The 27064-nt window shown below is 40.6% G+C and overlaps 1 protein-coding gene across 6 annotated transcripts in view; it reads left to right on the top strand.

Moving 5' to 3' along the window:
- Window positions 1-27064, top strand: part of LOC122552899 (exportin-1) — an 81452-nt gene that overhangs the window by 21088 nt on the left and 33300 nt on the right. For all 6 annotated transcript variants that reach the window (XR_015758464.1, XM_043696079.2, XM_043696078.2 and 3 more), the window contains 11 exons: window positions 956-1017; window positions 1100-1144; window positions 5409-5590; window positions 5688-5736; window positions 5815-5934; window positions 6029-6157; window positions 9718-9876; window positions 9977-10174; window positions 10823-10961; window positions 18716-18897; window positions 26253-26409. Coding sequence is in view for 5 of the 6 variants with exons in the window: in XM_043696079.2 (XP_043552014.1) it covers window positions 956-1017; window positions 1100-1144; window positions 5409-5590; window positions 5688-5736; window positions 5815-5934; window positions 6029-6157; window positions 9718-9876; window positions 9977-10174; window positions 10823-10961; window positions 18716-18897; window positions 26253-26409 (1422 nt within the window). In the remaining variant the exon portion in view is untranslated. The remainder of the gene's footprint in view (window positions 1-955; window positions 1018-1099; window positions 1145-5408; window positions 5591-5687; window positions 5737-5814; window positions 5935-6028; window positions 6158-9717; window positions 9877-9976; window positions 10175-10822; window positions 10962-18715; window positions 18898-26252; window positions 26410-27064) is intronic.

Genomic DNA, 27064 nt, shown 5'->3' with positions numbered 1-27064 from the left:
TTTAATTCAGATAAATGCGAGGTGCTGCATTTATGGAAAGCAAATCTTAGCAGGACTTATACACTTAATGGTAAGGTCCTAGGGAGTGTTGCTGAACAAAGAGACCTTGGAGTGCAGGTTCATAGCTCCTTGAAAGTGGAGTCGCAGGTCGATAGGATCGTGAAGAAGGTGTTTGGTATGCTTTCCTTTATTGGTCAGAGTATTGAGTACAGGAGTTGGGAGGTCATGTTGCGGCTGTACAGGACATTGGTTAGGCCACTGTTGGAATATTGCGTGCAATTCTGGTCTCCTTCCTATCGGAAAGATGTTGTGAAACTTGAAAGGGTTCAGAAAAGATTTACAAGCATGTTGCCATGGTTAGAGGATTTGAACTACAGGGAGAGGCTGAACAACTGAGGCTGTTTTCCCTGGAGCGTCAGAGGCTGAGAGGTGACCTTATAGAGGTTTACAAAATTATGATGGGCATGGATAGGGTAAATAGGCAAAGTCTTTTCCCTGGAGTCGGGGAGTCCAGAACTAGAGGGCATAGGTTTAGGGTGAGAGGGGAAAGATATAAAAGAGACCTAAGGGGCAACATTTTCACGGAGAGGGTTTGAGTAATTCGTTTACTCCAATGTCCAATTTTATGGAAGTAAAGTCTCCCCTGTTCTAAAGAAGAGTCATACTTGACTTGCAGTGTTAATTCTGTTTCTCTCTCCACAGCGGCTGTCAGACGTGCTGAGTTTCTCCAGCATTATTTCTCTTTCCAGCTCTAATTGGTACTAAGCATGTGAAAATAGATCACTGTTGTGTTGCAAATTTGAGCTCTTGAATATAGGACGTGCAGCTTTTAAGAAATAGTATGTTGATTAGGTGTTTAATATTTTCATCTTTTAAAGTCAAATGTAATTGCTACTAATAAATGAACCACCTATGTCACTTATCGACTTTATTGTTCCTTTTCCATTGCATCTAGGCATTAAAAAATACGTTGTTGGATTGATTATAAAAACTTCATCTGATCCTGTTAACATTGAGGTAAGTTTTCGCTAAATTGTATTATGCAGATTTTCTGGATTCAGTCCATAATTGTTTACTGAGTTGTTTCTTTTTGTTTTAGAAGGAGAAGGTTTACATTGGAAAACTAAATATGATTTTGGTTCAGGTGAGATTCAAGATGGTTTGTGAGTAGATTCACTTAGTTCTTTTAGATGTGTTTGTATTTCTAAATTTGTATCAAAGTTTTTATTGAAAATAAACTTGTTAGCTTATTTTATTGTGGTTCTGTTCGCCGAGCTGGAAGTTTTTGTTGCAAACGTTTCGTTCCCTGGCTAGGCGACATCATCAGTGCTTGGGAGCCTCCTGCGAAGCGCTTCTTTGATGTTTCCTCCGGTGTTTATAGTGGTCTGTCCCTGCCGCTTCCGGTTGTCAGTTTCAGCTGTCCGCTGTAGTGGTTGGTATATTGGGTCCAGGTCGATGTGTTTGTTGATGGAGTTTGTGGATGAATGCCATGCCTCTAGGAATTCCCTGGCTGTTCTCTGTCTGGCTTGCCCTATGATAATAGTATTGTCCCAGTCGAATTCATGTTGCTTGTTGTCTGCGTGTGTGGCTACTAAGGATAGCTGGTCGTATCGTTTCGTGGCCAGTTGATGTTCATGTATGCGGATTGTTAGCTGTCTTCCTGTTTGTCCTATATAGTGTTTTGTGCAGTCCTTGCATGGTATTTTGTACACTACATTAGTTTTGCTCATGTTGGGTATCGGGTCCTTCGTTCTGGTGAGTTGTTGTCTGAGCGTGGCTGTTGGTTTGTGTGCCGTTATGAGTCCTAGGGGTCGCAGTAGTCTGGCTGTCAGTTCTGAGATGCTCCTGATGTATGGTAGTGTGGCTAGTCCTTTTGGTTGTGGTATGTCCTTGTTCCGTGGTCTTTCTCTTAGGCATCTGTTGATGAAGTTGCGCGGGAACACCCATGGGATCACCAATCTCGGGACTCATAGCAGAGGCAGTTTTGCAAAGATTAGAACAAACAGTCCTACCACAAATTCAACCCAAACTCTGGGTCAGATATGTTGATGACACATTTGTAATCATTAAAAACACGGAAATAGAAAAAACACACCGGATCATCAACGCCACACTCACAGGAATCCGATTCACGAGAGAAGAAGAAAAGGATAGCCAACACCCATTCCTAGACGTGATGGTACAGAGATTACCGAACGGAGAATTCACTACAAGGGTATACAGGAAAGCCACACACACAGACCAAGTCCTAAACTATGAAAGTAACCACCCCAACACACACAAACGAAGCTGCATCAGGACACTATTCAAAAGGGCCACAACACACTGCAGTACACCAGAACTGCAAAAAGAAGAGGAGGAACACCTATACAAGGTATTCGCCAAAAACGGATACCGCGCAACTTCATCAACAGATGCCTAAGAGAAAGACCACGGAACGAGGACATACCACAACCAAAAGGACGAGCCACACTACCATACATCAGGAGCATCTCAGAACTGACAGCCAGACTACTGCGACCCCTAGGACTCACAATGGCACACAAACCAACAGCCACGCTCAGACAATAACCCACCAGAACGAAGGACCTGATACCCAACATGAGCAAAACTAATGTAGTGTACAAAATACCATGCAAGGACTGCACAAAACACTATATAGGACAAAAGGAAAACCGCTAACAATCTGCATACATGAACATCAACTAGCCACGAAACGATACGACCAGCTATCCTTAGTAGCCACACACGCAGACAACAAGCAACATGAATTCGACTGGGACAACACTACTATCATAGGGCAAGCCAGACAGAGAACAGCCAGGGAATTCCTAGAGGCATGGCATTCATCCACAAACTCCATCAACAAACACATCGACCTGGACCCAATATACCAACCACTACAGCGGACAGCTGAAACTGACAACCAGAAGCAGCAGGGACAGACCACTATAAACACCGGAGGAAACATCAAAGAAGCGCTTCGCAGGAGGCTCCCAAGCACTGATGATGTCGCCTAGCCAGGGAACGAAACGTTTGCAACAAAAACTTCTAGCTCGGCGAACAGAACCACAACAACGAGCACCCGAGCTACAAATCTTCGCACAAACTTTGTGCTTATTTTGTTTCTCAATTGATTTCTAATTTATTTTTTACTTTAGCATAAGATTCTGGAGTTATACTAGGGCACGGGATATTGTTTGTTCAATGCCCTTCATGTTCATAAGATGTAAACCTAGGCTACAAATTGAACACACCTCTTATCTTGATCATTCTGTCCTTTTTGTGCTCCGTACCCCAAGAGAGATGTCAAGAATTATTTTGCTCTCCGGTACTACTATCTCTTGGGTTTTGAATGTTTTTACCAGGGGACAAGAAGGTTCTGTACTCTGAAATTAAAAATTTGAAATTTGTTCTGATTGTAAATTGGTGGTTTTATTTTCCTGTTGAATCTTTTCAGGTTGGTGCAAAACAAAGACACCTCTTCCCACATAGAATTGAACTTTTTTGCCAAAATGGGAGGAAGTGGGTGTAATGTACAATTGAATAATAAGTATCTGCACATTGCTGGTTGGAAACTCTCTAACCCTGACTTTGCAATCTAAAAAGAAGGGTGAGCAGCAGACTGTTCTCTAACTCTAATATATATTTTAATTGGGGTCTCATTCCTTATAGACAGAATGGTGTTTCTTGAAAGGCGAACTTAGTGTTAACACACTATATGTGTTGACCTTTAGTGAATATACTGTCTGCTAAATATCTGACTCAGAGTCCTGCAGCATGGAAACAGGCCCTGTTGGCCCAAACTGGTCCATGTCGACCAAAGTGACCAGCCACACTAACCCCATTTCTCTGCAATTAGCCCATATCCTTCTAAACCTTTCCTCTCCATGCATTGTCCAAATGCCTTTTAAATGTTGTAAATGTGGGAATTTAGCTGTTCTTTAACATGAAGAACAAATGCTGATGTAGAATTTACCCAAACCACCAGTTTGGCAAGTTGCATTAGGAATCAGCTGAAATGCATGAGCAGTAACTAAACCATACATTTAATTCTGACCCCACATCTCATTAATTTCTGAATACCTGTGACTTTTTAAAGAACACTTGAAGAGGAGTAAGCCAGTTAATCCCTTTAATTCCAGTGAAATCAAAGGCCAATTTGTAACCTAACTCCATATACTCACAATTTCCCTAAACCTTTTCTTAACAAAAATCAACTCAGACTTAAAAACTAACAATTGACTTTGTATCAAACTGTTATCTGTAAGCAAGAATTCCAAACCTCAATCACGGCATATGGAAATGCTTCCTAAATTCACCTGAAAGGTCTGGTTCTAAATTTTAGGCTATGCTCTCCTTGTTGATGTCCCAATCAGAAATAGTTTCTACCAATTAACCTGAACAATTCACCGTATTATCTTGAAAAATTAGATCAAATCACCCTGAATATTTTTAAGTTTATGGAATAAAAGTCAATTTGTGTGGTGCAGGCTCCAAGGGCAGAATGGCCTACTCCTGCACCTATTGTCTATTGTGTATTTGCAGTGGTCACACTAAACAAAAATTAGGGTGTGAAAGGAAACTATACTGCCAAAAATGTAGCTTCAAATTTTATAATTGGAAACTTGGCACATGAAATGTTATTAAAACAAACTAGAATTCAAGTTACACTCTCACATGGACTAGTACATTTCTTTCACAGTGTTGCAGTTTCTGAAGATGATGTCTTGGTGACAACTGGCTGTAGATTCAGTTCACAGGAGACCCATCCAGATTCTCTTCATTCAAAACAAATTCAGCTGCTTTGTTAGAAATAAAACAAGGCAGCAATAGAAATTGTATTCGCATGCAATGCAATCTTTTAACATACCAAAATCATTGCACTGTCTGGATTTTTCAATATAGACTTATTTTACTTCTGGAATAGATTGCATTATCCGTACTGAGTAGAGATATTAGTACAAGAGCTTCCAAAAAAAAACTCGCTAAATTAAATGGACATGCTAAATTGCCCATAGTGCTAGATGCATTAGTCAGAGGGAAATGGGTCGGTGTGGGCTAGTTGGGTCGAAGGGCCTGTTTCCGCACTAGGGAATGTAATCTAATCTAAATTGATTAGTGTTTAAATGACATTAAAGCTAGCTTCTCCTGAGATTTGAGTGGAGGGCAATGATTGCAAGGGATAGCGAAGCTATATAGCTTTTTTTTAAACTCCCTGTTAATGGGGATTCTGCACTTGTAGACAGACGACAATTTGATCAGAATTATAACCTATAGAACGTCGATCTTTTTATTGTCTTCAGGTTGACTAGCTGTATTAACTGACAGAGGAAAATGTTAACTGTCCTTCTTTTCGATGTTTAATTTTGCAGTAAATGCATAATTTGGTATCATTATTTACACAGATACTGAAGCAGGAGTGGCCAAAACATTGGCCCACATTCATCAGTGACATTGTTGGTGCAAGTAGAACCAGTGAGAGCTTGTGCCAGAACAACATGATTATTCTTAAATTGCTGAGTGAGGAAGTGTTTGATTTCTCCAGTGGACAGATGACCCAGGTTAAAGCAAAGCATTTGAAGGACAGGTATAATCTGGACTTGTACTTCATTTAAGTCAACTTTGGTCCAACAATATTCTTAACTTATTCTCATACATAAATATAACTTGTTCTTTCTTTGCAGCATGTGCAATGAATTCTCTCAGATATTCCAGCTGTGCCAGTTTGTCATGGTAAATAAGTCATTTAATTTTTAAATCTGGCAGTTTTGCTAATTTAGGTAGATTTCAACAAACTATTTTCCATTGTAGGAAAACTCTCAAAATGCTCCACTTGTTCAAGCTACCTTGGAAACATTGTTGAGATTCTTGAACTGGATTCCACTTGGATATATCTTTGAAACAAAATTGATCAGTACACTGATATATAAGGTATGTGCATTCTTTATTTTCAGGTTTTGTAGAAACCTCTTTTAAGCTAGTCTAGGTAAGAACATTTAAATAACATACGGCTTTTGTGTTTTAGTTTCTGAATGTGCCTATGTTCAGAAATGTGACTCTGAAGTGCCTGACAGAGATTGCTGGAGTGAGTGTCAGCCAGTATGAAGAGCAGTTTGTTACTCTGTTTACACTAACAATGATACAACTGAAACAGGTATGTTAATCCCCTCTTCTCTCTCTCTCTCTCTCTCTCTCTCTCTCTCCTCAAGTATGATAATATATCAAAAGAGGCTTACATTTTAAAAAAATTTTAAATTGTTCTGGTCATATGGGCTTTGTTGGGTGGGCATGTATCAAGAGCAAACTAATCTGGAATATAAACACACATTGTGTGAGTGTATCTGTTTTTTTCACAACAGGAGACAAGGTAAATAATGTCAGACATGTTGAACCTATATTTTGTTATTTTAGAAGACAGAAATTTCATACCCAGATCGCGAAGGTAACCATGGAGCTGATAGGAGAGAGAAATCTGAACATTAAAATCTGACAAATCACATGGACTTGTTGACACATGTCCTAAGATTCTGTAAGAGGGAGTTTCTGTGATTGGTATATGCACTGGTCTGATTCCCCAAAGTTGCTGAAAGGCCCAGTTGTTTTAAAAGTAATTATATTAAACACTACTAATTTAAAAAAAACAAGAGAAATCAGGGAAGTATAGACCAGTTAGCCTGAAATTAAACATCAGAAATTGCTGAAATTATAATTAAGAAATCCACTTAAAAAAGTCATAGTATGATCAAAAACAAAAATAATTTAACAAAGGCAAATGTATCGAGTCAGACGGATAAAGGGGAGCGAATGGAAGTGGAATGTGTAAGCTTCTCAAAAGATAGTTGGTCAACTATGTCGTGCCTCTTTAAAATACTGGATGTGACCTAGTGGCTTCACAGGAACATTTTTAAACCAAAGGGATGCAGTGACATAGTAGAAATGTAATTGGGCTGGTAATCCATGTTAATGCCCTGGGATACGGATTCAAATTCCACCTTGGGGAATGGTGAAATTTGAACTCATTAAAAATCTGGAATAAACCGCTAGCCCAACAGTGACCATGGTGATTATCATTAAAACAAATGAATATAGAAGTGGATTTTGGCAGAAAAGAAGCTCTAATGGTATTAAATGGCAGATCAGGATTGAGGGGCATATTATTCTAAACAAGTTTGAAAATATAAAATAGGTGTAACATCTCCTGTATGAGGCTCCTGGACTCACCTAAGCAAATATATCTACTTCAGTAAGAAAATGGTTCAGGAATGTCATTAGTAAATACAAGAAATTGCATGGGAATACTTTTAATGTTTCAGGCTTATGTAATTAATTGTATTTTGTGGAAGTATATGGTGGGAGCTCAGGCCTGTCAAAGCCACACTAATGATTTTGAAATGGAAAGAACTTTTCAATTATGTGCTTAAGCAGGGTAACATTAATGTTTTTGGTGACAAAGATGTGGCTGTGTGTGGAATGGTCTATTTTGCTACTTGGGTTCCTGAAGCTGGGGTGGAAAGTTCAGTAACATTTGATCACACGAATTGAAAGAATACCATCTATTTCCCCATATTCTATATCTTCCATGTCCTTCTCCACAGTAAACACTGATGCAAAATACTTATTTAATATCTCCCCGGGGCTCCACACACAGGCTGCCTTGCTGATCTTTGAAGGGTTCTATTCTATCCCTAATTACCCTTTTGTCCTTTAATGTATTTATAAAATCCCTTTGGATTCTCCTTAACCCTTTTTAGCTAAAACTGTCTCATGTCCCCTTGTTGCCCTACCAATTTCCCTCTTAAGTATACTCCTTGTACCATCGATAGTCACAGGTGAGGTGCTGAAAGATTCTGGTTTGGCTAACATGGTGTCACTATTTAAGAAAGGTGGTAAGGAAAAGCCAGGGAGCCATAGACTGGTGAGTCTGCTGTCGGTGGTGGGCGAGTTGTTGGTGGGGAATCCTGAGGATTTACATGTATTTGAAAAGGCATGGACTGATCAGAGATATGCAGCATGGCTTTATGCATGGGAAATCATGTCTCATGAATTTGATTGAGTTTTTTGAAGAAGTCACAAAGAGGGTTGAGGGCAGAGCAGTGGACGTGATGTCTATGGGACTTCAGTAGGCATTCAACAAGGTTCCTCATGGGAGACTGGTTAGCAAGGTTACATCTCGTGGAATACAGGGAGAATAGTCATTTGATTACAGAACTGGTTCAAAAGTAGAAGACTGGGTGGTTGCTTTTCAGACTGGGGACATATGACCAGTGGTGTGTCACAAGGATTGGTGTTGGGTCCACTGCTTTTTGTCATTTTATAGAAAATGATTTAAATGTGAACATAGGAAGTGTAGTTAACAAGTTTGCAGATGGCACCAAAGTTCGAGGTGTAGTGGACAGCAAAGAAGATTGCCTCAGAGTCCAGCACGATCTTGATCAGATGGGCCAATAGGCTGAAGAGTGGCAGGTGGAGTTTAATTTAATAAATGTGAGGTGCTGCATTTTGGGAAAGCAAATCAGAGCAGGACTTGTACACTTAATGGTAAGGTCCTGGGGAGTGTTACTAAACAGAGACCTTGGAGTGCAGGTTCATAGTTCCTTGAAAGTGGAGTCGCAGGTAGATAGGATAGTGAAGAAGGCGTTTGGTATGCTTGCCTTTATTGGTCAGAGCATTGAGTATAGGAGTGGGGAGGTCATGTTGCGGATGTACAAGACATTGGTTAGACCGCTGTTGGAATATTGTGTGCAGTTCTGGTCTCCTTATTGGAAGGATGCTGTGAAACTTGAAAGGGTTCAGAAAAGATTTACAAGATGTTACCAGGGTTGGAGGATTTGAGCTGTAGGTAGAGGCTGAATAGGCTGGTACTGTTTTCCCTGGAGCGTCAAAGGCTGAGGGGTGACCTTATAGAGGTTTATAAAATCATGATGGGCGTGGATAGAGTAAACAGACAAGGTCTTTTCCCTGGGGTGGGGAATCCAGAACTGGAGGGCACAGCTTTATGGTGAGAGGGGAAAGATTTAAAAGGGACAACTTTTACACGGAGGGTTGTGCGTGTATGGAATGAGTTGCCAGAGGAAGTGGTGGAGGCTGGTACAATTACAGCATTTAAAAGGCATCTGGATGAATATGTGAATAGGAAGGGTTTGGAGGGACATGGGCCAAGTGCTGGCAAATGGGACTAGGTTAGGTTAGGATATCTGCTCGGCATGGGTGAGTTGGACTGAAGGGTCTGTTTCTGTGCTGTACATCTCTATGACTAATAATGTTATGCAGTAAATCCAAAACTTAGTGCAGCTTAGTCGTGTAAGCACTGATTTGTTAATATGCAGACATTGGTAAATAATTGGAGTGTGTCAAAAGGCATAGTTGAGAATTGTATCACAACAGTAGTCAGTAATTCTAATCCTGCTAAGTGAATTTGAAAACAAACTTAATTGTCATTTTGTAACAGCTTTTTATTTTGTTTTCTCTGTGTACTCATTTCCCACACCCTTGCAATCTTCATTGAGATTTAAATATATTATTCAAGATGACAGTTTAAAAAACATCTAACTTTAAGTTCTTCTTCTGCAGAATTTTGCAAATGATCTCCTATCTATAAAAGAATAATAGCCATTAGATTTGATCAGATAAGAGCTTGTTTGTAACAGTTGAACTGTGGCTGTAGGCAATTCAGTGTGGGAGTAATACTTTTGTTTTCTCTTAACTTACTATTAGATGCTTCCTTTGAACACCAATATTAGAGTGGCTTATGCTAATGGAAAAGATGATGAACAGAATTTCATCCAGAATTTGAGCCTATTTCTTTGTACATTTCTGAAAGAACATGGGCAACTTATTGAAAAACGATTGAATTTGAGAGAAACACTTATGGAGGTAAGAGTTTTAGTAAATCTTCCTTTATAATGCTGTCATAAATTATTGTGCATAACTGAGGAAAGAATAATTCAGTTTAAATCTTTTGAATATTCTGTAGGCTCTTCACTATATGCTGCTTGTGTCAGAAGTGGAGGAAACGGAGATATTCAAAATTTGCCTCGAGTATTGGAACCATTTGGCTTCTGAACTCTATAGGGAAAGTCCATTTTCAACACCTGCATCGCCTGTGCTTTCTGGAAGTCAACATTTTGATGTTCCTCCAAGAAGACAACTTTATTTGCCAGTGTTATCGAAGGTAAGCATTCAGTGAGTTAATAGAAATCTATCCTATTGCTTCAGTAAAATTTAATCACTGGACATACTCATTGCATTGTTCTTCTGAGATGTACTATTGTGGAGGGAATCGCACCATTTAGATTCTTTGTCCTTTGTGAATAAAATTTCTATCATTCCTTTGCTTTAATGTTCAGATCAAAATGTTTTCTAACTTAATGTATGTAAGTGCTTATTGGAGCAACATTTTAGTTCACTTTCATTAGAAACAGTCTTTGAAGTTCTTTGAAATTAAGTGCCAGTTTATTGGATTTGCTGTTTGCAAATTAAATGTCACACTTGAATGTGAATCATTCAATGTGACTTGATATTCATGATTAAAAATCACGCAACACCAGGTTATAGGCCAACGTTTTATTTGGAAGCACTAGCTTTTGGAACAATACTCCTTCATCAGATGGTTGTGAAGATTGTGATACTCCACAACCACCTGATGAAGGAGCAGTGCTTCCAAATAAATTTGTTGGACTATAACCTGGTGTTGCATGATTTTTAACTTTTGTACACCCCAGTCCAACACAGACACCTCCAAATCATGATATTCTAGCATGGTTGCTTCATTTGCTGTATGTGAGACTGATGATATATAACTATAAAATATTCCTCAAAGGTGCGCCTTCTAATGGTCAGTCGCATGGCCAAACCAGAAGAAGTACTTGTGGTGGAAAATGACCAAGGCGAGGTTGTACGAGAGTTCATGAAGGATACAGACTCTATCAACTTGTATAAAAATATGAGAGAAACTCTTGGTAAGGTTTTCCATTCCACCATCTGGGGTATTTATAAACATGGCTAAAACTAAGCAAGTTGATGGTTACAATAGCACTCCAACATGTTTGCATGTCTGTAGATGTTTATCAACTTAAACATAAGTAGGAGTAACCTTCCATTCAGTAGGTAAAAACAATGACTGACTGCAGATGCTGGAAACCAGATTCTCGATTAGTGGTGCTGGAAGAGCACAGCAGTTCAGGCAGCATCCGAGGAGCAGTAAAATCGACGTTTCGGGCAAAGGCCCTTCATCAGGAATACAGGCAGAGAGCCTGAAGGGTGGAGAGATAAGTTAGAGGTGGGGGTGGGGAGAAAGTAGCATAGAGTACAATAGGTGAGTGGGGGAGGGAATGAAGGTGATAGGGCGGGGGGAGGGTGGAGTGGAAAGGTGGAAAAGAAGATAGGCAGGTAGGACAAGTCATGGGGACAGTTTATTCAGTAACATCATGGCTGTTCTGATAATGGTTTTGCTGTCACTTTCTTGCATAGCCCAAAAGCTCTGACTCCTTTGTCGATCAAAAATCTACCTTAAGTGAGTCTTTAATGTATTCACCCAAATGCCATTGCTTTCTGAAGATTCCAAAGTATTAGTGACCCTCAAAGAAAAGTCCCTCTCCATTTCTTCTTAATTGGAGATCTATATCTTTTGAACTATGAGCCCTTGTTCCAGACTGCCCCATGTGGAGAAACATCATTCTGGCATCGACTCTAAGTCCCCTCAGAATCTGACATGCTTCAGTAAAGCCATCTTCTAAATAGCAGTGTGCATAGACCTAACCTGCTGAACCTTTCCTTTATAAGGCAAGTGGTTCACCCTAGAAATTAAGTGAATGAAGCTTCACTGAAATGCTTTGAATGCAATTATGTACCTCCCTTGAGCAGAGGGAAGAAAACCATGCAGTATTATGAGTTGCTGTCATTTGGACCTTGTGTATAACTGTAGCACCATCTTGTCTTATATTGTGATAATTGATAATCTTCTTGTGATCTTACCATTACTTGCCTGTGCTTGCATTCTAGCTTTTTGAGATTCAAAATCTCTGCACCACAGATTTCTTCTGTCTCCCTTAAGTAATATTCAACCTTTCCATTGTCAAAGTGGGCAGTGTGTTTTGTCATACTTCATCCACCAAATTTTTGTCCACAGCCTATCCTGTGCAGATTATGTCCCCTTCACAACTTGCTTTCCTACTGATATTTGTCATCAGCAAACGTGGCTACTGTATACTCATTCCCTTCATTCAAGTTATCAATATCCTTTTTACAGAGGAGCCTTGACTATCCGAAGGACACAGGCGGGCAATATTTCATTCGGTTAATCGAATGCTGGATAGCATAGTTTTGCAAAGCATCAGGACCTTGCCATCTTGCTGGATAATCTGAAATTTGGATATTTGAGGTTTCTCTGTATATGGTCAGGGTCTATGAGTGCCATTGAATAGGTTTGCAATTACTGCTTGTCGTTTTTTTACCCTGAAAAAGATAGCTGTGAGCTGTCACTTTGAAGAGTTGTAGTCTTTGGGGTGTAACACACCCGCAGTGCTGTTGGGAAGGGGTTCAGGATATTTACCCAGCCACACTGAAGGAATAGGAGTATATTTCCAAGTCAAGACGGTGTTCCCATGCATCTGTCGCCCTTATCCTTCTAGGTAGTAGAGGTTGAGTGTTTGGGAGGTGCTGTGAGAAAAAAAAACCCTCTATGAATTATTGCAGTGTGTCTTGTAGATAGTACACACTGTCTTCGTGCATTGCTGACGAAGGGAATAAAATTTTGAAGGTGACGGAGCAGGAGATTGTTCTATTGGGAATAGTGTCAAACTTGACTGTTGTTGGAGCTGCACGAAATTAGACAGGTGGAGAATATTTCATCACACTCCTAACCAGTGCCTTGTAGATCGTTGCCATGATGTGGAGATGTCATTATTGGACTGGGGCGGACAAGGTCAGAAGTCACACGACACCAGGTTTATTTGAAATCACACAATTTCATTGTCGCAACTTAAGGTGACCTGACAAAGGAATAGCATTCTGAAAGTATGTGATTTCAAATAAACCTGTTGGATTGTAACCTGATGGCATGACTTCCAATCATGCAGATGGTAGACAGGATGGGATACTGAGGTGAATTACATGTCACAGAATTTCTAGCCTCTGACCTGCTCTTGGAGCCACAGGATTGATATGGATGGCACAGTTTCTAGCCACTGACCATAAGACATAGGAGCAGGATTAGACCATTCAGCAGAAATTGCTCAGCCATTTGATCATGGCTGATGTGTTTCAAGCCCCCCATTCTCCAGCCTTCTCCCTGTACCCATTATCCACTTGCCAGTCAAGAATCTATCTATCTGTCTGGTATACTACGTGTTGGCCTCCATAGCGCCCAGTAATTCCGCAGATTAACCATCCTCTGGCTGAAGAGATTCCACCTCCAAACCTTAACTCTTTGGCTTTGCCCTTTGGTCCTAGTCGCCTATAAGTGGAAACATCGTCTCTACGTTCACTCAATCCATGCCTGTGGGTATTCTGTAAGCTTCAATCAGATACCCCTCCCATATCCTTCTAAACTCCATTGAGTACAGACCTAGACTTCTCAACTGCTCGTATGACAAGCTCTTCATCCCTGAGATCATTCTCATAAACCTCCTTTGGACCCCCCTCCAGCACCAGCACTTCTTTCCTTCAGTACTGGGTCCAAACTGCGCTTAATATTCCAAATACAGGCTGACTAGAGCCTGATACAGCCTCAACAATACATCTCTGCTCAAACCCTCTTGAAATGAATGCAAACATTACATTTGCCTTCCTAACTCAACTGAACCTGCATGTTAACCTTGGAGGTCCTAGTTCAGGATTCACTGAAGTCTCTTAACTTCGCACTTTACCATAGGTATTCATTTGTAACTGCTTTGCCTGCTCTCCTATCCTGAACAAGTCTTTTTTGCAGCCTTTCCTCTTCCGCAGCCCTGCCCATTCTTCCACGTATCTTTTGTGTCGTTTGCAAGCTTGGCAACACTGCCTTTGTTCCTTTGTCCAGATAGTTAATTTATAACATGAACTGCTATGGTCCCAACACTGACCCCTATGGAACTTCACTAGTCACCAGCTATCCCCCTGATAAGGACCTCTTTATTCGTACTGTCTGCCTTCTGCCAGTCAGCCAATCGCCAATCTAGGCCAATACTTGTCCCTAACACCATGAGCTCTTATTTAGCGTCCTCATGGCAGCTCCTTGTCAAAGGCCTTGAAATCCAAATAGAGCGTGTTCACTGGCTCTTAGTTGTCAAACTTGTCTAACCTCTTCGGAATTCTATCAGATTTGTTCGGCTTGACCTCCCCTTGATGAAGCCATGCAGACTCAGACCTATTTTGTCACGCACATGCAAGCACTCTGCAATCTCATCCTTAATAATCGACTCTTAAAATCTTACCAATGACAGGTTAGGCTAACCGGCCTGTGATTTCCTGTCTTCTGCCTCCCTCCCATAAACTGGGGTGATACATTAACTATTTTCCAGTCCTCTGATACTCTCCCTCACTCCAGTGATTCCTGAAAGGTGCATTTGCAATCTCCTCAGCTGTCTCCTTCAGAACACTGGTCCGGGTGATGTATCACCTTCAGACTTTTCAGCTTCCCCAGAACCTTCTCCTTAGCGATGGCCGCTATACTCGCCTCTGCCCCCGGCTTGCTTGGAGTACGATAAGCTGCTGGTATCTTCCACTGTGAAAACTGAAACAAAGTACCTATTCTGGCCCTCTGCCATTTTATTTCCTATTACTACTCTGGCTTCATTTTCCACCAGTCCATTGTCCATTCTTGCCTCTCTATTACTTTTTAGATACCTAAAAAAACTTGCAATCTTCCTTTGTATTACTAACTAGCTCACTCTCATGTTTTGTTTCCTCTCCCCTTATTGCTTTGTGAATTATCCTCTGCTAGTTTTTTTTTAAAGACTCTAACTTTCCTCTAAGATTGAGCATATTGTATGCCTTTACTGACTTCCCTTGTCAGCCTTTGTTGCCTCCCCTTAGTGCATTTCTTCTTCCTTGGATGCATTTTTGCTATGCCTCCTGAATCACCCCCAGAAGCTCCATCATAGCTATTCCACTGTCTTACCTGGTAGATTCCCATTCCAAGCACTGGCCACTCCTCTGTCACGTCTTTGTCATTACCATGTAAAAACCCCTTAGGATGTTGATAGTGAGGAATTCATCAATGATAAAGCCATTGAATGCCTAGGAATGATAGTTTCTCTTTTTGGAAATAGTTATTACATGAACTTGAGACAAGTATGTTACTTGACATTAATCACACCAAGCCTGGATGTTGTCCAGGTCTTCCTGAAAATCGATATAGACGTTTTCAACATCACAAATGTGAATAAGCTGATTGTTATGCAAATATCCAGTCTTGGGTTGGAGGGAGGATAATTTGATGAAGTAGCTAATGTATGGTTCTAGGACACTTCTTGGAGGAATTCCTGGGGCTGAGACTATTGATTTCCAGCAACCACAGTTGTCGTCTTATGACTTCCACCCAGCAGAGTTGTCCCTTGATCTTCATGAGCTCAGTTTTCGTAGGACTCCTTGATGACACATTTAGTCGCATGCTGCCTTGAGATGAAGGGCTGTCACTCTCCCTTCACCTCTGGAGGTCACCTTTTTTTTTGTACATGCTTGTAATTTAGTCAGAACTCAAACATTGACCATCAGCAAATAGGTTGTTCCTTTGAAGATTTGGTATTTTGATTGTAGGTAGTTGAGGCCTCCTCGTAAATCCATCTGTAATTCTACTAGTTACAATTCTTCAGTTTGAAAATGACTCCGTTTTGGGTATGATCTATACAGATCTCACCTAGGCATTTGACTAGATTCTGTATGGTAGACTGGGTAGGAAAGTTAAATCACATGGAATATAGGGAGAACTATCCATTTGAATACGGAACTGGCTCGACGTGAGAAGAGGGAGGCTGGTGGTGGAGGATACCTTTTGGAAGTGTGGTTAGTAAGTTTGCTGATGACACCAAAATTGGTTGTGTAGTGGACAGCAAAGAATGTTATCTCAGTACCATGGGATCTTGATCAGATGATCATTGAGCCGAGGAGTGGATAAATGTGAGGTGCTGCATTTTGGAAAGGCAAATCGGGCTGGACTTATACATTTAATGGTCAGGTCCTGGGGTGTGTTGATGAACAAAGAGACCTTTGGAATGCACATTTGTAGAGCCTTGAAAGTAGTGTTGCAGGTAGACTCTATAGTGAAGGTGGTGTTTGGTATGCTTGCCTTTATTGGGGCTGGGGGATGGAGTCCCAAACTAGATGGCATAGATTTAGCGTGAGAGAGAAAAGATTTAAAAGGGACCTAAAGGCAACTTTATCACGCAGAGAATGGTGCGTGTATGGAATGAGCTGCAAGAGGAAGTGGTAGAGACTAGCACAATTAGAACCTTTAAAACACATCTGGATGGGTATATGAATAGGAAAGGTTTAAAGGGATATGCCCAAATGCTGGCAAGTGGGACTAGATTAATTCAGGATAGCAGGTCTGCTTGGAAAAGTTGGACTGAAGGGTCTGTTTCCGTGCTGTACAGCTTTATGACTCATTTAACCTGACTCACTGTTTCCTGTTGGCGAACCAGTCACTAACCATGAGGTCTTACCTTGAGTAGTAAGATTTTTTTGTGATGCCTTTCCCACTCTCTTTAAGAAAGGAGGGAGAGAGAAAACTGAACTAATGCCTCACATCAGTCATAAAGTAAATACTAGAATCTGTAATAGGGATGTGATAACAGGACACAGTGTTAGGATTGGACAGTCAACATGGATCTATAAAATTGAAATCATGTTTAATAAACCTTTTGGAGTTTTTAGGATGTAACTTGAAGGATTGACAAGGGAGAACTAGTGGATATGATGCATTAGATTTTCAGAAAGCTTTTTATAAAGTCCCACATAAGATTGGTAAGCAAAATTAGTACGGATGGAGTTTGGGAGAATATATTGGCATATTGAAAACTGGTCATCGGGCAAAAAGCCTAATAAGGGTGAATGTATCATTTTCTGGTTAACGTGTTAGTGGGGTACTACAAGAATTGGTGCTTAATCCCCAACTGTTTATAAAGTCTGTCAAATATTTGGGAATATGATAAAAACTAACACTTCGAGTTTGTGGATGATAGCAAAAATAGATGGAAGTGAGAGTTAAAAGATGTAAGGATATTCAAGGGGCTTTGGAGAGACTAGGTGAATGGGCCTCAAATTGACACACAATACTGTATGGAGAAATCTGAAGTCATCGACTTTGGCAAAAATGGAAATAATGTTTTTTAAATGGTGTGAGACTAAGAGGGCTTGATCCTCCAAAGGGAGTTGAGGTCCTTGTTCATCAGTTAATGAACATTAACATGCAAGCATAATAAGCATTTCATCCAAATGATATGCTGGCTTACAAGAGAAATTGTGTGTATAAGATATCTTAATACAATTATATGGAGCCCTGGTTATATGTCACTGAAGTGTTATGTCCAGTTTTGGTCTCTTTGCCTCTTCTGATTTATGCCAATTCCTTGTACCCATTATTAACTTCTCAGTATCACTCTCCAACAGACTGACCCTCTCGCTGTGGCTGAACTTATGTTTTAATATTGCTGCGACTAGTTAAAATTCCATGTCTCGGTGGAAGAAAGAGCACGCAAGCACAGAGGAAGATGACAGTAGTTGGAAGCAATGGAAATTTTCAGAATAATTGTAATGAGTGGGAAAAAAATTTAAATTGGAAACTGGCCATTGTTAGTGTCCCCAGGATGTTTTTCACATTTTTAGGTAGTATTCTGGAAATTACTGTGGAAAGAATAAAGGTTAATAACTGCTAAGTTCAACAGAGACTGTTCACTAAGGCTGTATTAGAGTTAAATAACTAATTTTAAATATTCAGCCAGGAGGAAAACATGTGCCACATGGGGACAAAATACCAGACTTATGGGATCAACTAGCCACAATTGAAGTAGCTCAAGGAGATGTAAGAGAATGCAAGTGGAAGTAGAGGCAGTATATAGGATTGGTCATCACTTTTAAAAGCTAATATGAAATAAGGTTGGAGCAATTTGTGCATGTGCTGATGCTAACATCATTGCATCCAGCATGTGACACCCAGGGTGCATGCATGAATGCATCTTGAAGCTTGTAATGAGTAGCTGTCACTAGCCCTGTCTGTGCATCTAGTGTCCATTTTTATCAGCTATTTTAGAATTTGAAGGACTTCCTCTTTTTGTTTGTTGAAGCTCTTACTATACAAGGTTTAAATGAAGTATCAACATTTTTCAATGGACCAAAACACTTTCTGCTGTGTGGGGAGTCTGGGATCTGGGGGCATAGCTTAAATATTCGATGCAAACCTTTTGAGTAAAGTTAGAAATAACTTCCTCCAGGCAAAGTCTGGTAGAAGTTTGGAACTCTTCTGCAAGTGGAAGTTAGTGCCAAGTCGGTCAGTTTTGAAATTGAGGTTGATGGGTTGTTGACCATAAAGATGCTGAGGGATATAAGAAAAGTTTGGGCAGGTTAAATTATTTAGCACATTGACCATGATCTCATTGAATGGTAGATCAGCGTTGAACATAAGTGGTGTATTTCTATCCCTACATTCCTGTAAGTTGCTTTTAGCAAAATATAAGCTATCTTCATAGTGGATCTGCAAGGAGAATAAACTGTTCTAGAATTTTTTTTTTGTTTGCAGTATACCTTACTCATTTGGATTATGCAGATACAGAACGTATTATGACCGACAAACTTCACAACCAGGTAAATGGTACTGAATGGTCATGGAAAAATTTGAACACCCTCTGTTGGGCTATTGGCTCAATTAGTGGCGCTATGCATGAGGAAGATGAGAAGAGATTTCTGGTGACTGTAATAAAAGTAAGTGTTATATTTCTAATGACTTTATTTAGAAAGTTGGAAGTTTGTTTTTGTTGGGTAACGCAATTGCATACATGTCAATAAAGTGAGGATTGCAAAATACTGTGACAATCTATTTCCAGTAAATTTGCCAGATCTAATGCATGGAGAACTAATCAGAATGCCCAGTGTGTTTGTGTTTGTATTGGTTGAGCAGAATACTGGTACATGTGTTGATACTTCAATTGTGATGTCCACAGAATAGATAGTTTTGAATAGTAGTATGTTCCTGAAGTGTCAGCAATGTGTTGCTTGAGAAAAGAAATGTGAACTTGAGAGCAATGCCCCTTAGTATATGTAAGAAAGCATGTTTAAAGCAGAGACTTTGCTGTTGGTGCTCACTGCACAGAATGATAGAGCAAATACATAGAACTAAAGAAAGCAGTACAAGTAAACACAAGGTGGTTGGAGTTGTGTAATTGGTATTGAAAAGTCTTTATTTATATTGACAGCAGGAACTTGGTCCGTTCCCCCCCCCCCAATTGCACCCTGAAAATGTCCCAATGAAACCTTGTTTCGGTCAGATTCCCTCTGGTTCTTCTAAAGTACAATGAACATAGGCTCCAACTTTCCTCATACAGCAAAACTCTTCATCCCAGGAAGCAGTGAAGTCAGCCACCATCTAACTGTTTCCAATGAGCATTTATCCTTTCTTGAGCAAGACTACCAAAACCACACAATTCTGTGCTTTCTTATCAATGCCCTGAACTGTTGTAAAAACCCTAAAAATTATAGTCAGTTTACATCCATTCTGTCGTGATTGTACCAGCTGAAAAAATGAATCGCCCAGCCTAATCCCACGTTCCAGTTTTTAGTACATAATCCTGCAGGTTACGGCATCTTTTTTAAAGGCTTAAGAGTTCTTCATCTACTTTTCAGGCAATATGTTTCAGATATCTGTCACCCTTTTGGATAAAATATATTTTTTATTTATTCACTTTTTTGGGCTGTGGGTGTCACTGGCTGGCCAACATTTATTGCCCATCCTTTGTTGCCCTTGAGAATGTGGTGCTGAGCTGCCTTTCTGAATCACTGCAGTCCGCCAAGGTTGATCCAAAATGCCACTGGGGAGAGAATTCCAGGATTTTGACCCAGTGACATGAAAGGACAGTGATATAATTCCAAGTCAGTATTGTGAGTGACTTAGAGACAAACTTGAAAGTGGTGGTGTTCCTATATATCTGCTGCGTAGAGGGAAGTGGTTGTGAGCTTCGAAGGTGCTGTCTGAGGACCTTTGGTGAATTTCTGCAGTGCATCAGAGAGAGTACACACTGCTACTGAGCATCAGTGGTGCAGGGAGTGGATGTGGTACCAGTCAAGTGGGCTGCTTCATCCTAGATGGTGTCAAGCTTCTTGTGTTGTTGGCGCTGCACTCGTCCAGGCAAGTGTAGAGTATCCCATCAATTCCTGACTTGTGCCTTGTAAATGATGGACAGGTTTTGAGGAGTCAGGAGGTGAGTTACTCACTGCAGCTTTTCTAGCCTATGACCTGTTCTTGTAGCCACTCCATTTTTATGGGGTGAGTCCAGTTGAGTTTCTGATCAGTGATAACTCTCGGGATGTTGATGGTGTTACAATCACTGAATCTCACACTATGGGATTCGAGGGGTGGTAGATTGTCTCTCGTTGGTGATGGTCATAGCCTGGCATTTGTGTGTCGTGAATGTTACTTGCTCCTTGTCAGCCCAAGCCAAGATATTGTCCACATCTTGTTGCTTTTGGACACAGACTGCTTCAGTTCTGAGGAATTGCAAATGCTGCTGAACATGATGCAATCATTGACGAACATCCCCATTCTAACTTTATGATGGAGGGAAGGTCATTGATGAAGCAGCTGAAGATGGTTGGGCCTAGGACACTACCATGAGAATGTCCTGGAACTGAGAATGATTGACCTTCAATAACCACTACCATCTTCCTATGTCAGGTATGACTCTAACCACCGGAGAGTGCCCCGATATCCATTGATCACAGTTTTGCTGAGGCTCCTTGATGCCACACTTGTTTGATTGCAGCCTTAGTGTCAAGGGCTGTCACTCTCTCCTCTGGAATTCAGCTTTTTATCCATGTTTGAACCTAGGCTGTAGTGAGGTGAGGAGCTGAGTGACCATGGCAGAGCACAAATTGGGCGTCTCCGAATGTTATTGCTGAGCAGGTGCTGCTTGATAGCACTGATGCCACCTTCCATCACTTTACTGATGAGCGAGAGTGGTCTAATTGGGCAGTAATTGGCTAGGTTGGATTTGTCCTGCCTTTTATGTGCAGGACATATTTGGGCAATTTTCCACATTGTTGGGTAGATGCCAGTGTTGTAACTATACTGGTACAGTTTGGCTAGGGGAGCGGCAAGTTCTGGAGCACAAGTCTTCAGTACTATTGCTGGACTGTTATCGGGGCCCATAGTCTTTTAAGTATCCAGTGCCTCCAACTGTTTCTTGATATGTGGATTCAACTGATATCTGTAATGCTGGGGACACCTGGAGGATGCCGAGATGGATCATCCATTCAACACTTTTGGCTGAAGATTGCTGCAAAAGCTTCAGCCTCATTTTCTACATTGATGCAGGGGCCCAACAAATCATTGAGGATGGAGATATTCATGGAGCCTCCAGGTCCAGTGGGTTGTTTAATCGTCCACTACCATTCACGACTGGATGTGGCAGGACTGCGGAGCTTAGATTTGATCCATTGGTTATGGGATTGCTTAGATGTGTCTATCACTTGCTGCTCATGATGTTTGGCATGCAATTAGTCCTGTTTGGTGGCTTCACCAGGTTGACACCTCATCTTCGGGTATGCCTGGTGCAGCTCTTGGCATGCTCTCCTGCACTCTCCATTGGACTAGGGTTGATCTCCTGGCTTGATGGTAACGGTTGAGTGGGGGATATGGTTACAGGTTGTGCTGGAGTACAATTCTGCTGTTAGTGGCCCACAGTGCCTCATGGATGCCCAGTCTTGAGTTGCTAGATCTGTTTGAAGTCTGTCCCATTTTGCGTAGTGATAGTGCCACACAACACGATGGAGGTTATTTTCAATGTGAAAGCAGGACTTTGTTTCACAAGGACTGTGTTCAGTAGTCACCCTTATCAATACTATCATGGACAGATGCATTTGCAGCTGGCAGATTAGTAAGGGTGAGGTCAAGTATGTTTTGCCCTCTTGGTTCCTTCACCACCTGCCACAGACCCAGTCTAGCGACTATGTCCTTTAGGACCCGACCAGCTCTATCGGTGGGCACTAAAATCCCCACCCAGAGTGCATTTTGTGCCCTTGCCAGCCTCTGTGCTTCCTCTAAGTGTTCAACATGGAATACTGATTCATTAGCTGAGGGAGGGCGGAATATGTTATTCAGCAAGAGGTTTCTTTGCCTTGGTTTCCTTTCCTTTTGAAGTCATGAGACTTAATGGGTCCAGAATCAGTGTTGAGGACTCCCAGAGCAATACCTGCCTGACTGTATATCACCGTGCCGCCACTTTGGCTGGGTCTGACCTACCAGTGAGACAAGACATCACCGTGTGTGTGTGTGTGTGTAGAACTGTCAGCCCAAATGTTAGTGAGGAGGACTTTGCAGGGTTGACAACCCTGTTTCTGCCATTGTGTTTTCTACTGCCTCGGTAAATGCCAGGTAATGCGTACGGTTTCATTTCTTTGAGACTTTGTAGCAATTAGTACAACAGAAATGGCTTGCTAGGCAGTTTTAGATGGCAGGAGAGAGGCAGCCACATTGCTGTGGGTCTGAAGTCACATGTAGACCAGACCTGGTGAGGATGGCAGATTTCCTTCCCTGAAGGACATTAGTGAACCAGGTGTGTTTTTCTGACAGTCATCAATGATTTCATGGTCGATAGATTCTTTCTTCCAGATTTTCTTTTTGAGTTCAAATTCCACCATCAGCTGTGGCGGGATTCATACCTGGGTCCCCAGACATTTAGATCTCTGGATTAATAGTCTGGCAGTAATGCCACTAGGCCATTGCCTTCCCATTTCTTAATCTATCCTATAATTGTTCTATCACTCAGTTTAAATCTACACTTGCTAGTCACTGACCTCTGTGCTAAGGTAAGTAGTTCATTCTTGTCCACACTGTCCAGCTTCCTTAGGTTTTGTACATCTCAATTAGATCACCTCTCAACCTCCATTTGTACTAAGGAGAAACAATCTCAGTCTCTCCGATCTCTTCCCCCATAACTGCATTTTTCTAGTCTTCATGCCACCATTTATGTAAATTTAGTCTGTATTTTCTGGAGTGCAATTACATGTAATGGGGTTACTGGAACTGTGCACAGTCCTCCTGTTTGGCCCAACTAATAATATATACAGTTCCAGCATAACCTCCCTTCACTTAGGTATTCTGTACCTCAGCTGATAAAAGAAGGAATTCCTAATTCCATCTTTAACCAATCTATTAACCTGTTCTGCTATCTTCAGGTATAAATGGACACTTAATCTGAAATTTCTAACCTTCCCTCCACTTCTCAATATTTCCCCACTAGTTACGCATTATCTTGCCTTATCTGACTACCCCAAATGCATCTTCTCCCATTTTTAGGTTTAATTTCATCTGCCACTTCTCTGTCTACCTAAGCGGTCTACTGATATCTTCCTGCAATCTGCAGCTACCCTCCTTGCTATCAACCACATAGTGAATTTCTTGTCTGCAAAATTGATCTTCTCCACCATCCTTTGTTCCTACCACTGAGACAATTTTGTATTCAGTTTGCTGCATTCCCCAGCATTCTTTTCAACTTGTCTGTCATGTGGGACCTTATCAAAAGCCTTGGCATAATCTTTATGGACTATGTAAATAGCGCTGCCTCCTCAATCCTGCTTGTTACCTCTTCACAGTTGTTAGTCAGATATGGTCTTCCCTTGTCAAGTTCAAGCTGACTATCCTTGATTCTTTCTAAATGACAGTTTATCTGCCCTCTCAATTGATTCCAACAATTTGCCCAATACTAAATTTAGACTGGCTAATTTGTACTTATTGGGTCTATCCCTTGCTTCCTTTTTAAACAAAGGTACAAAGTCAGTCCTCCAAATCTCTGACACTGCACCTGTATCCTGTGAGGATTGGAAAAGGGTTAGATCTTTCACTATTTTCTCCCTGACTTCTTTTAACGGTCGGTGTACATTTCATTCGAACCCCATGATTTACTACTTCAGTGCATGCGCATCCCATTCATTCTTCCTCACGTCCTATGCTTATTGCGTCAAATACTTCTCACTTCTCCAGAACTGAGAACTAACTGCATGGTCCCACCCTTTGTGAAGACAATACAAACTTTTCATTAAGCACTGTGCAATGTCTGCCTCTTTACAAAGGTTGCCTTTTTGGACTTTTACGTGGCCTGTAGTTCCCTTTTGTTTTCCTCTACTGGGTTTACCTTTGATTTGCTTGCTAATGTCTTTTCCTGTGGTTTTTTTTGCTACCTTTAATTTGCTGTTCGATTTCCCTTGTCCACATGCTACACTTGCAGCATTTTCTATTATCAGGTTCTGTGGGTAAACATAGGCTTTCCTTCTCTGCCTTTAAGTTTCTTTAAGTCTAGGAGTCTCTGGATTTGGCCATCTCAGTTGTTTTTCTTTCTGAAAGCATGTTCACATTAATACCTTGAGTTTGACTTCATTTGTGTGCCCCTCCCCCCCCCATTACTTTAACTCTGATTTATCTCACATAGCTGTTGCCAGTCAACTCTTGCTAAATCATTCAGCTTAATAAAATTCGTGTTGCCCCAGTTTAGGACTCTTATCTCCTGATCTATCTGACCTTTTTTGTAGTCATGTGAAAGCCACCTGGATTTTGAGGACTACCACTAAAATGCTCCCACTGGCAAGTCTTTTGACCTGCTCAATGTCATTTCCTAAAACTAAGTCCTAAACTTCTCTGAACCAAAATAAAGAACTGCAGATGCTAAAGATCTGAAACAAAACACAGAAATTGCTGGAGAAACTCAGCAGGTTTGGAGAGAAAGCAGTGTTAACAATTTTTTGAGACCAGTGACCCTTCAGAACTTCCTGTGCTTTTATTGTTGTTGGTCTTACGGTATGCTAAATAAATTCTCCTTAATGCATGACAAGGGATATTCTCTGCCAATTCCTTTCAAACTAAAACGATCTCAGTTAATATCGGGATATTCAAAATCCTACAGTTTTTTCACTTCTCCAAGATTCTCCTGGGTACTTACTCTATCTGTCTCTGAGTAAATTTATATAGAGCAACCTCGGGTATCCAAACATCAATTATCTGAATTTCGGATTATCTGAACAAGATCTCAAGGTTCCGTAAAAATGTTATCTATTATCTGAACAAAATACTCCATGCCCGTCTCGCTCAGGTAATCGAGGTTGTTTTGTAGTACTTCCTCAAAAGTTTGACTGTTCCTATTTTGTCCTTGGTAAAACATAAAGTTGCCATAGTCTCAGAGGTGACTGCGGGTGAGATTTACTTGAGAGTCACAATGCCACAGGTGAGGAGCAAAGTTGAGAAAACGGGGCCTTCATGGTAACCTCAGCTGGTGTGGGACTTGAACCTCCATTGTTGTCACTCTGCATTGCAAACCAGCTGTACAGCCAACTGAGCTAATGCTAACTCTGATTTCTCTCCACAGATGCTGCCAGATCTCCTGAGCTTTTCCAGCAATTTCTATTTTTGTCTCTGATTTACAGTATCCAGCAATAGGCCCTAACTGGGTGATTCATGTACAAGGACAATTATAACAATTAAAAGCAATTCTATGGAGAAAATAATTAAACATGTTATTTTTCCTTCTGTCCTCACTCTAATGATCCACTTAACATTTTGAAGCAATTTTACTTAACTAACAGTAGGGTTGTATTGTATTAGACAGCACTTACCAAACCTAAAATCACTTCCATTTAGAGGGATATGGGCATTAAATACATGTGAACACCTGCAAGTTCCCCTACAAGTCACTGTGTCCTGACATGAAAGTATATTGCTGTACCTTTATTGTAGCTGTGTCAAAATCCTAGAACTCCCTCCCTGTCAGCGTTGTAGGGGTCTTCAGCAAATCAGTTCCAGCGTTTTTAAGAAGGCAGCCTCATCACCACTATCTCAAGGGGATCTAGGGATTGGCACAATTGCTGGCCCAGTCAGTGATGTCCATATCCCAAGAATAAATAAAACTAATTAGAAGACAGTGTTTTCTCACCTATCCACTGATGAAAAAAGTTGTTAATTGCTATATATCTTCTGTTTTATTTTTCTCTCCCAAACACAATTTCTGAATTTAGTGTCTAAATCTCAGATTTTGTTTGGGTTCAAATTGTGATATGTATTCTTGTTAACTTCACAGGATCTTTTAGGACTGTGTGAGCAGAAAAGGGGTAAAGATAACAAAGCCATCATTGCTTCGAATATCATGTATATTGTGGGTCAGTATCCACGTTTCTTGAGAGCTCACTGGAAGTTTTTAAAGACTGTTGTTAATAAACTCTTTGAGTTTATGCATGGTAAGTTTATTAGATTGGAAAAAGAAGAAACATATTTTTTTTAAGTGCATATTTAAAAGAAATTGCTGACAGTCAGCATTCTTAGAATTTGGATCCTTTGCTTAGAAATGAATGTAAAGGGACTTTGTAGGCATTATTATTTAAAAATACTTGTAGAACCAGAACTTTGGCTTGTGAAAATTGTGTAGAATACTTTTTTTATGTGTTTAATTTGAACACTGAATTTTGCACAAAAGTTTCAGAATGTTTCAGTTCTTCGAATCTATTAATGGTCAGCTGTTTTCTCCAGCTATATGATCAAGTCATCGACTCCATCTAAATCGTACGTTTCAAAGTTGTGTTCATGATATTGTTTGAAGATGTAAATTAAGGGAACAACCCATATGTCATGAAATTTATGGTTACTATTTATGCACTATTTGAAACAAGAAAAGTTTTTTGGCAAAAGTAATGGATTATTTGCTGTGACTGGTGTCGTCATTTCACAAATATACTAATCTATTTAGCGTATTCATTTAATAAAAACTAAATCGGTGATTGAAACATAGTGAGTATGAAAAGGTACAGGCTAATCCACCATTCATTATTATGGCTGATTATCCAATTCAGTGCCATGTTTCTGCTTTCTCCCCATACATTTTTTGATCCCTGCAGC

Source organism: Chiloscyllium plagiosum, unplaced genomic scaffold (genome assembly GCF_037043375.1).
Source record: "Chiloscyllium plagiosum isolate Xiang-an unplaced genomic scaffold, Cpla_swu_hap1 HiC_scaffold_10, whole genome shotgun sequence".
In the NCBI taxonomy this organism is placed as follows: domain Eukaryota; kingdom Metazoa; phylum Chordata; class Chondrichthyes; order Orectolobiformes; family Hemiscylliidae; genus Chiloscyllium; species Chiloscyllium plagiosum.
The sequence above is the reverse complement of the archived record's forward strand: the minus strand, read 5'-3'. Positions and strand labels throughout refer to the sequence as shown.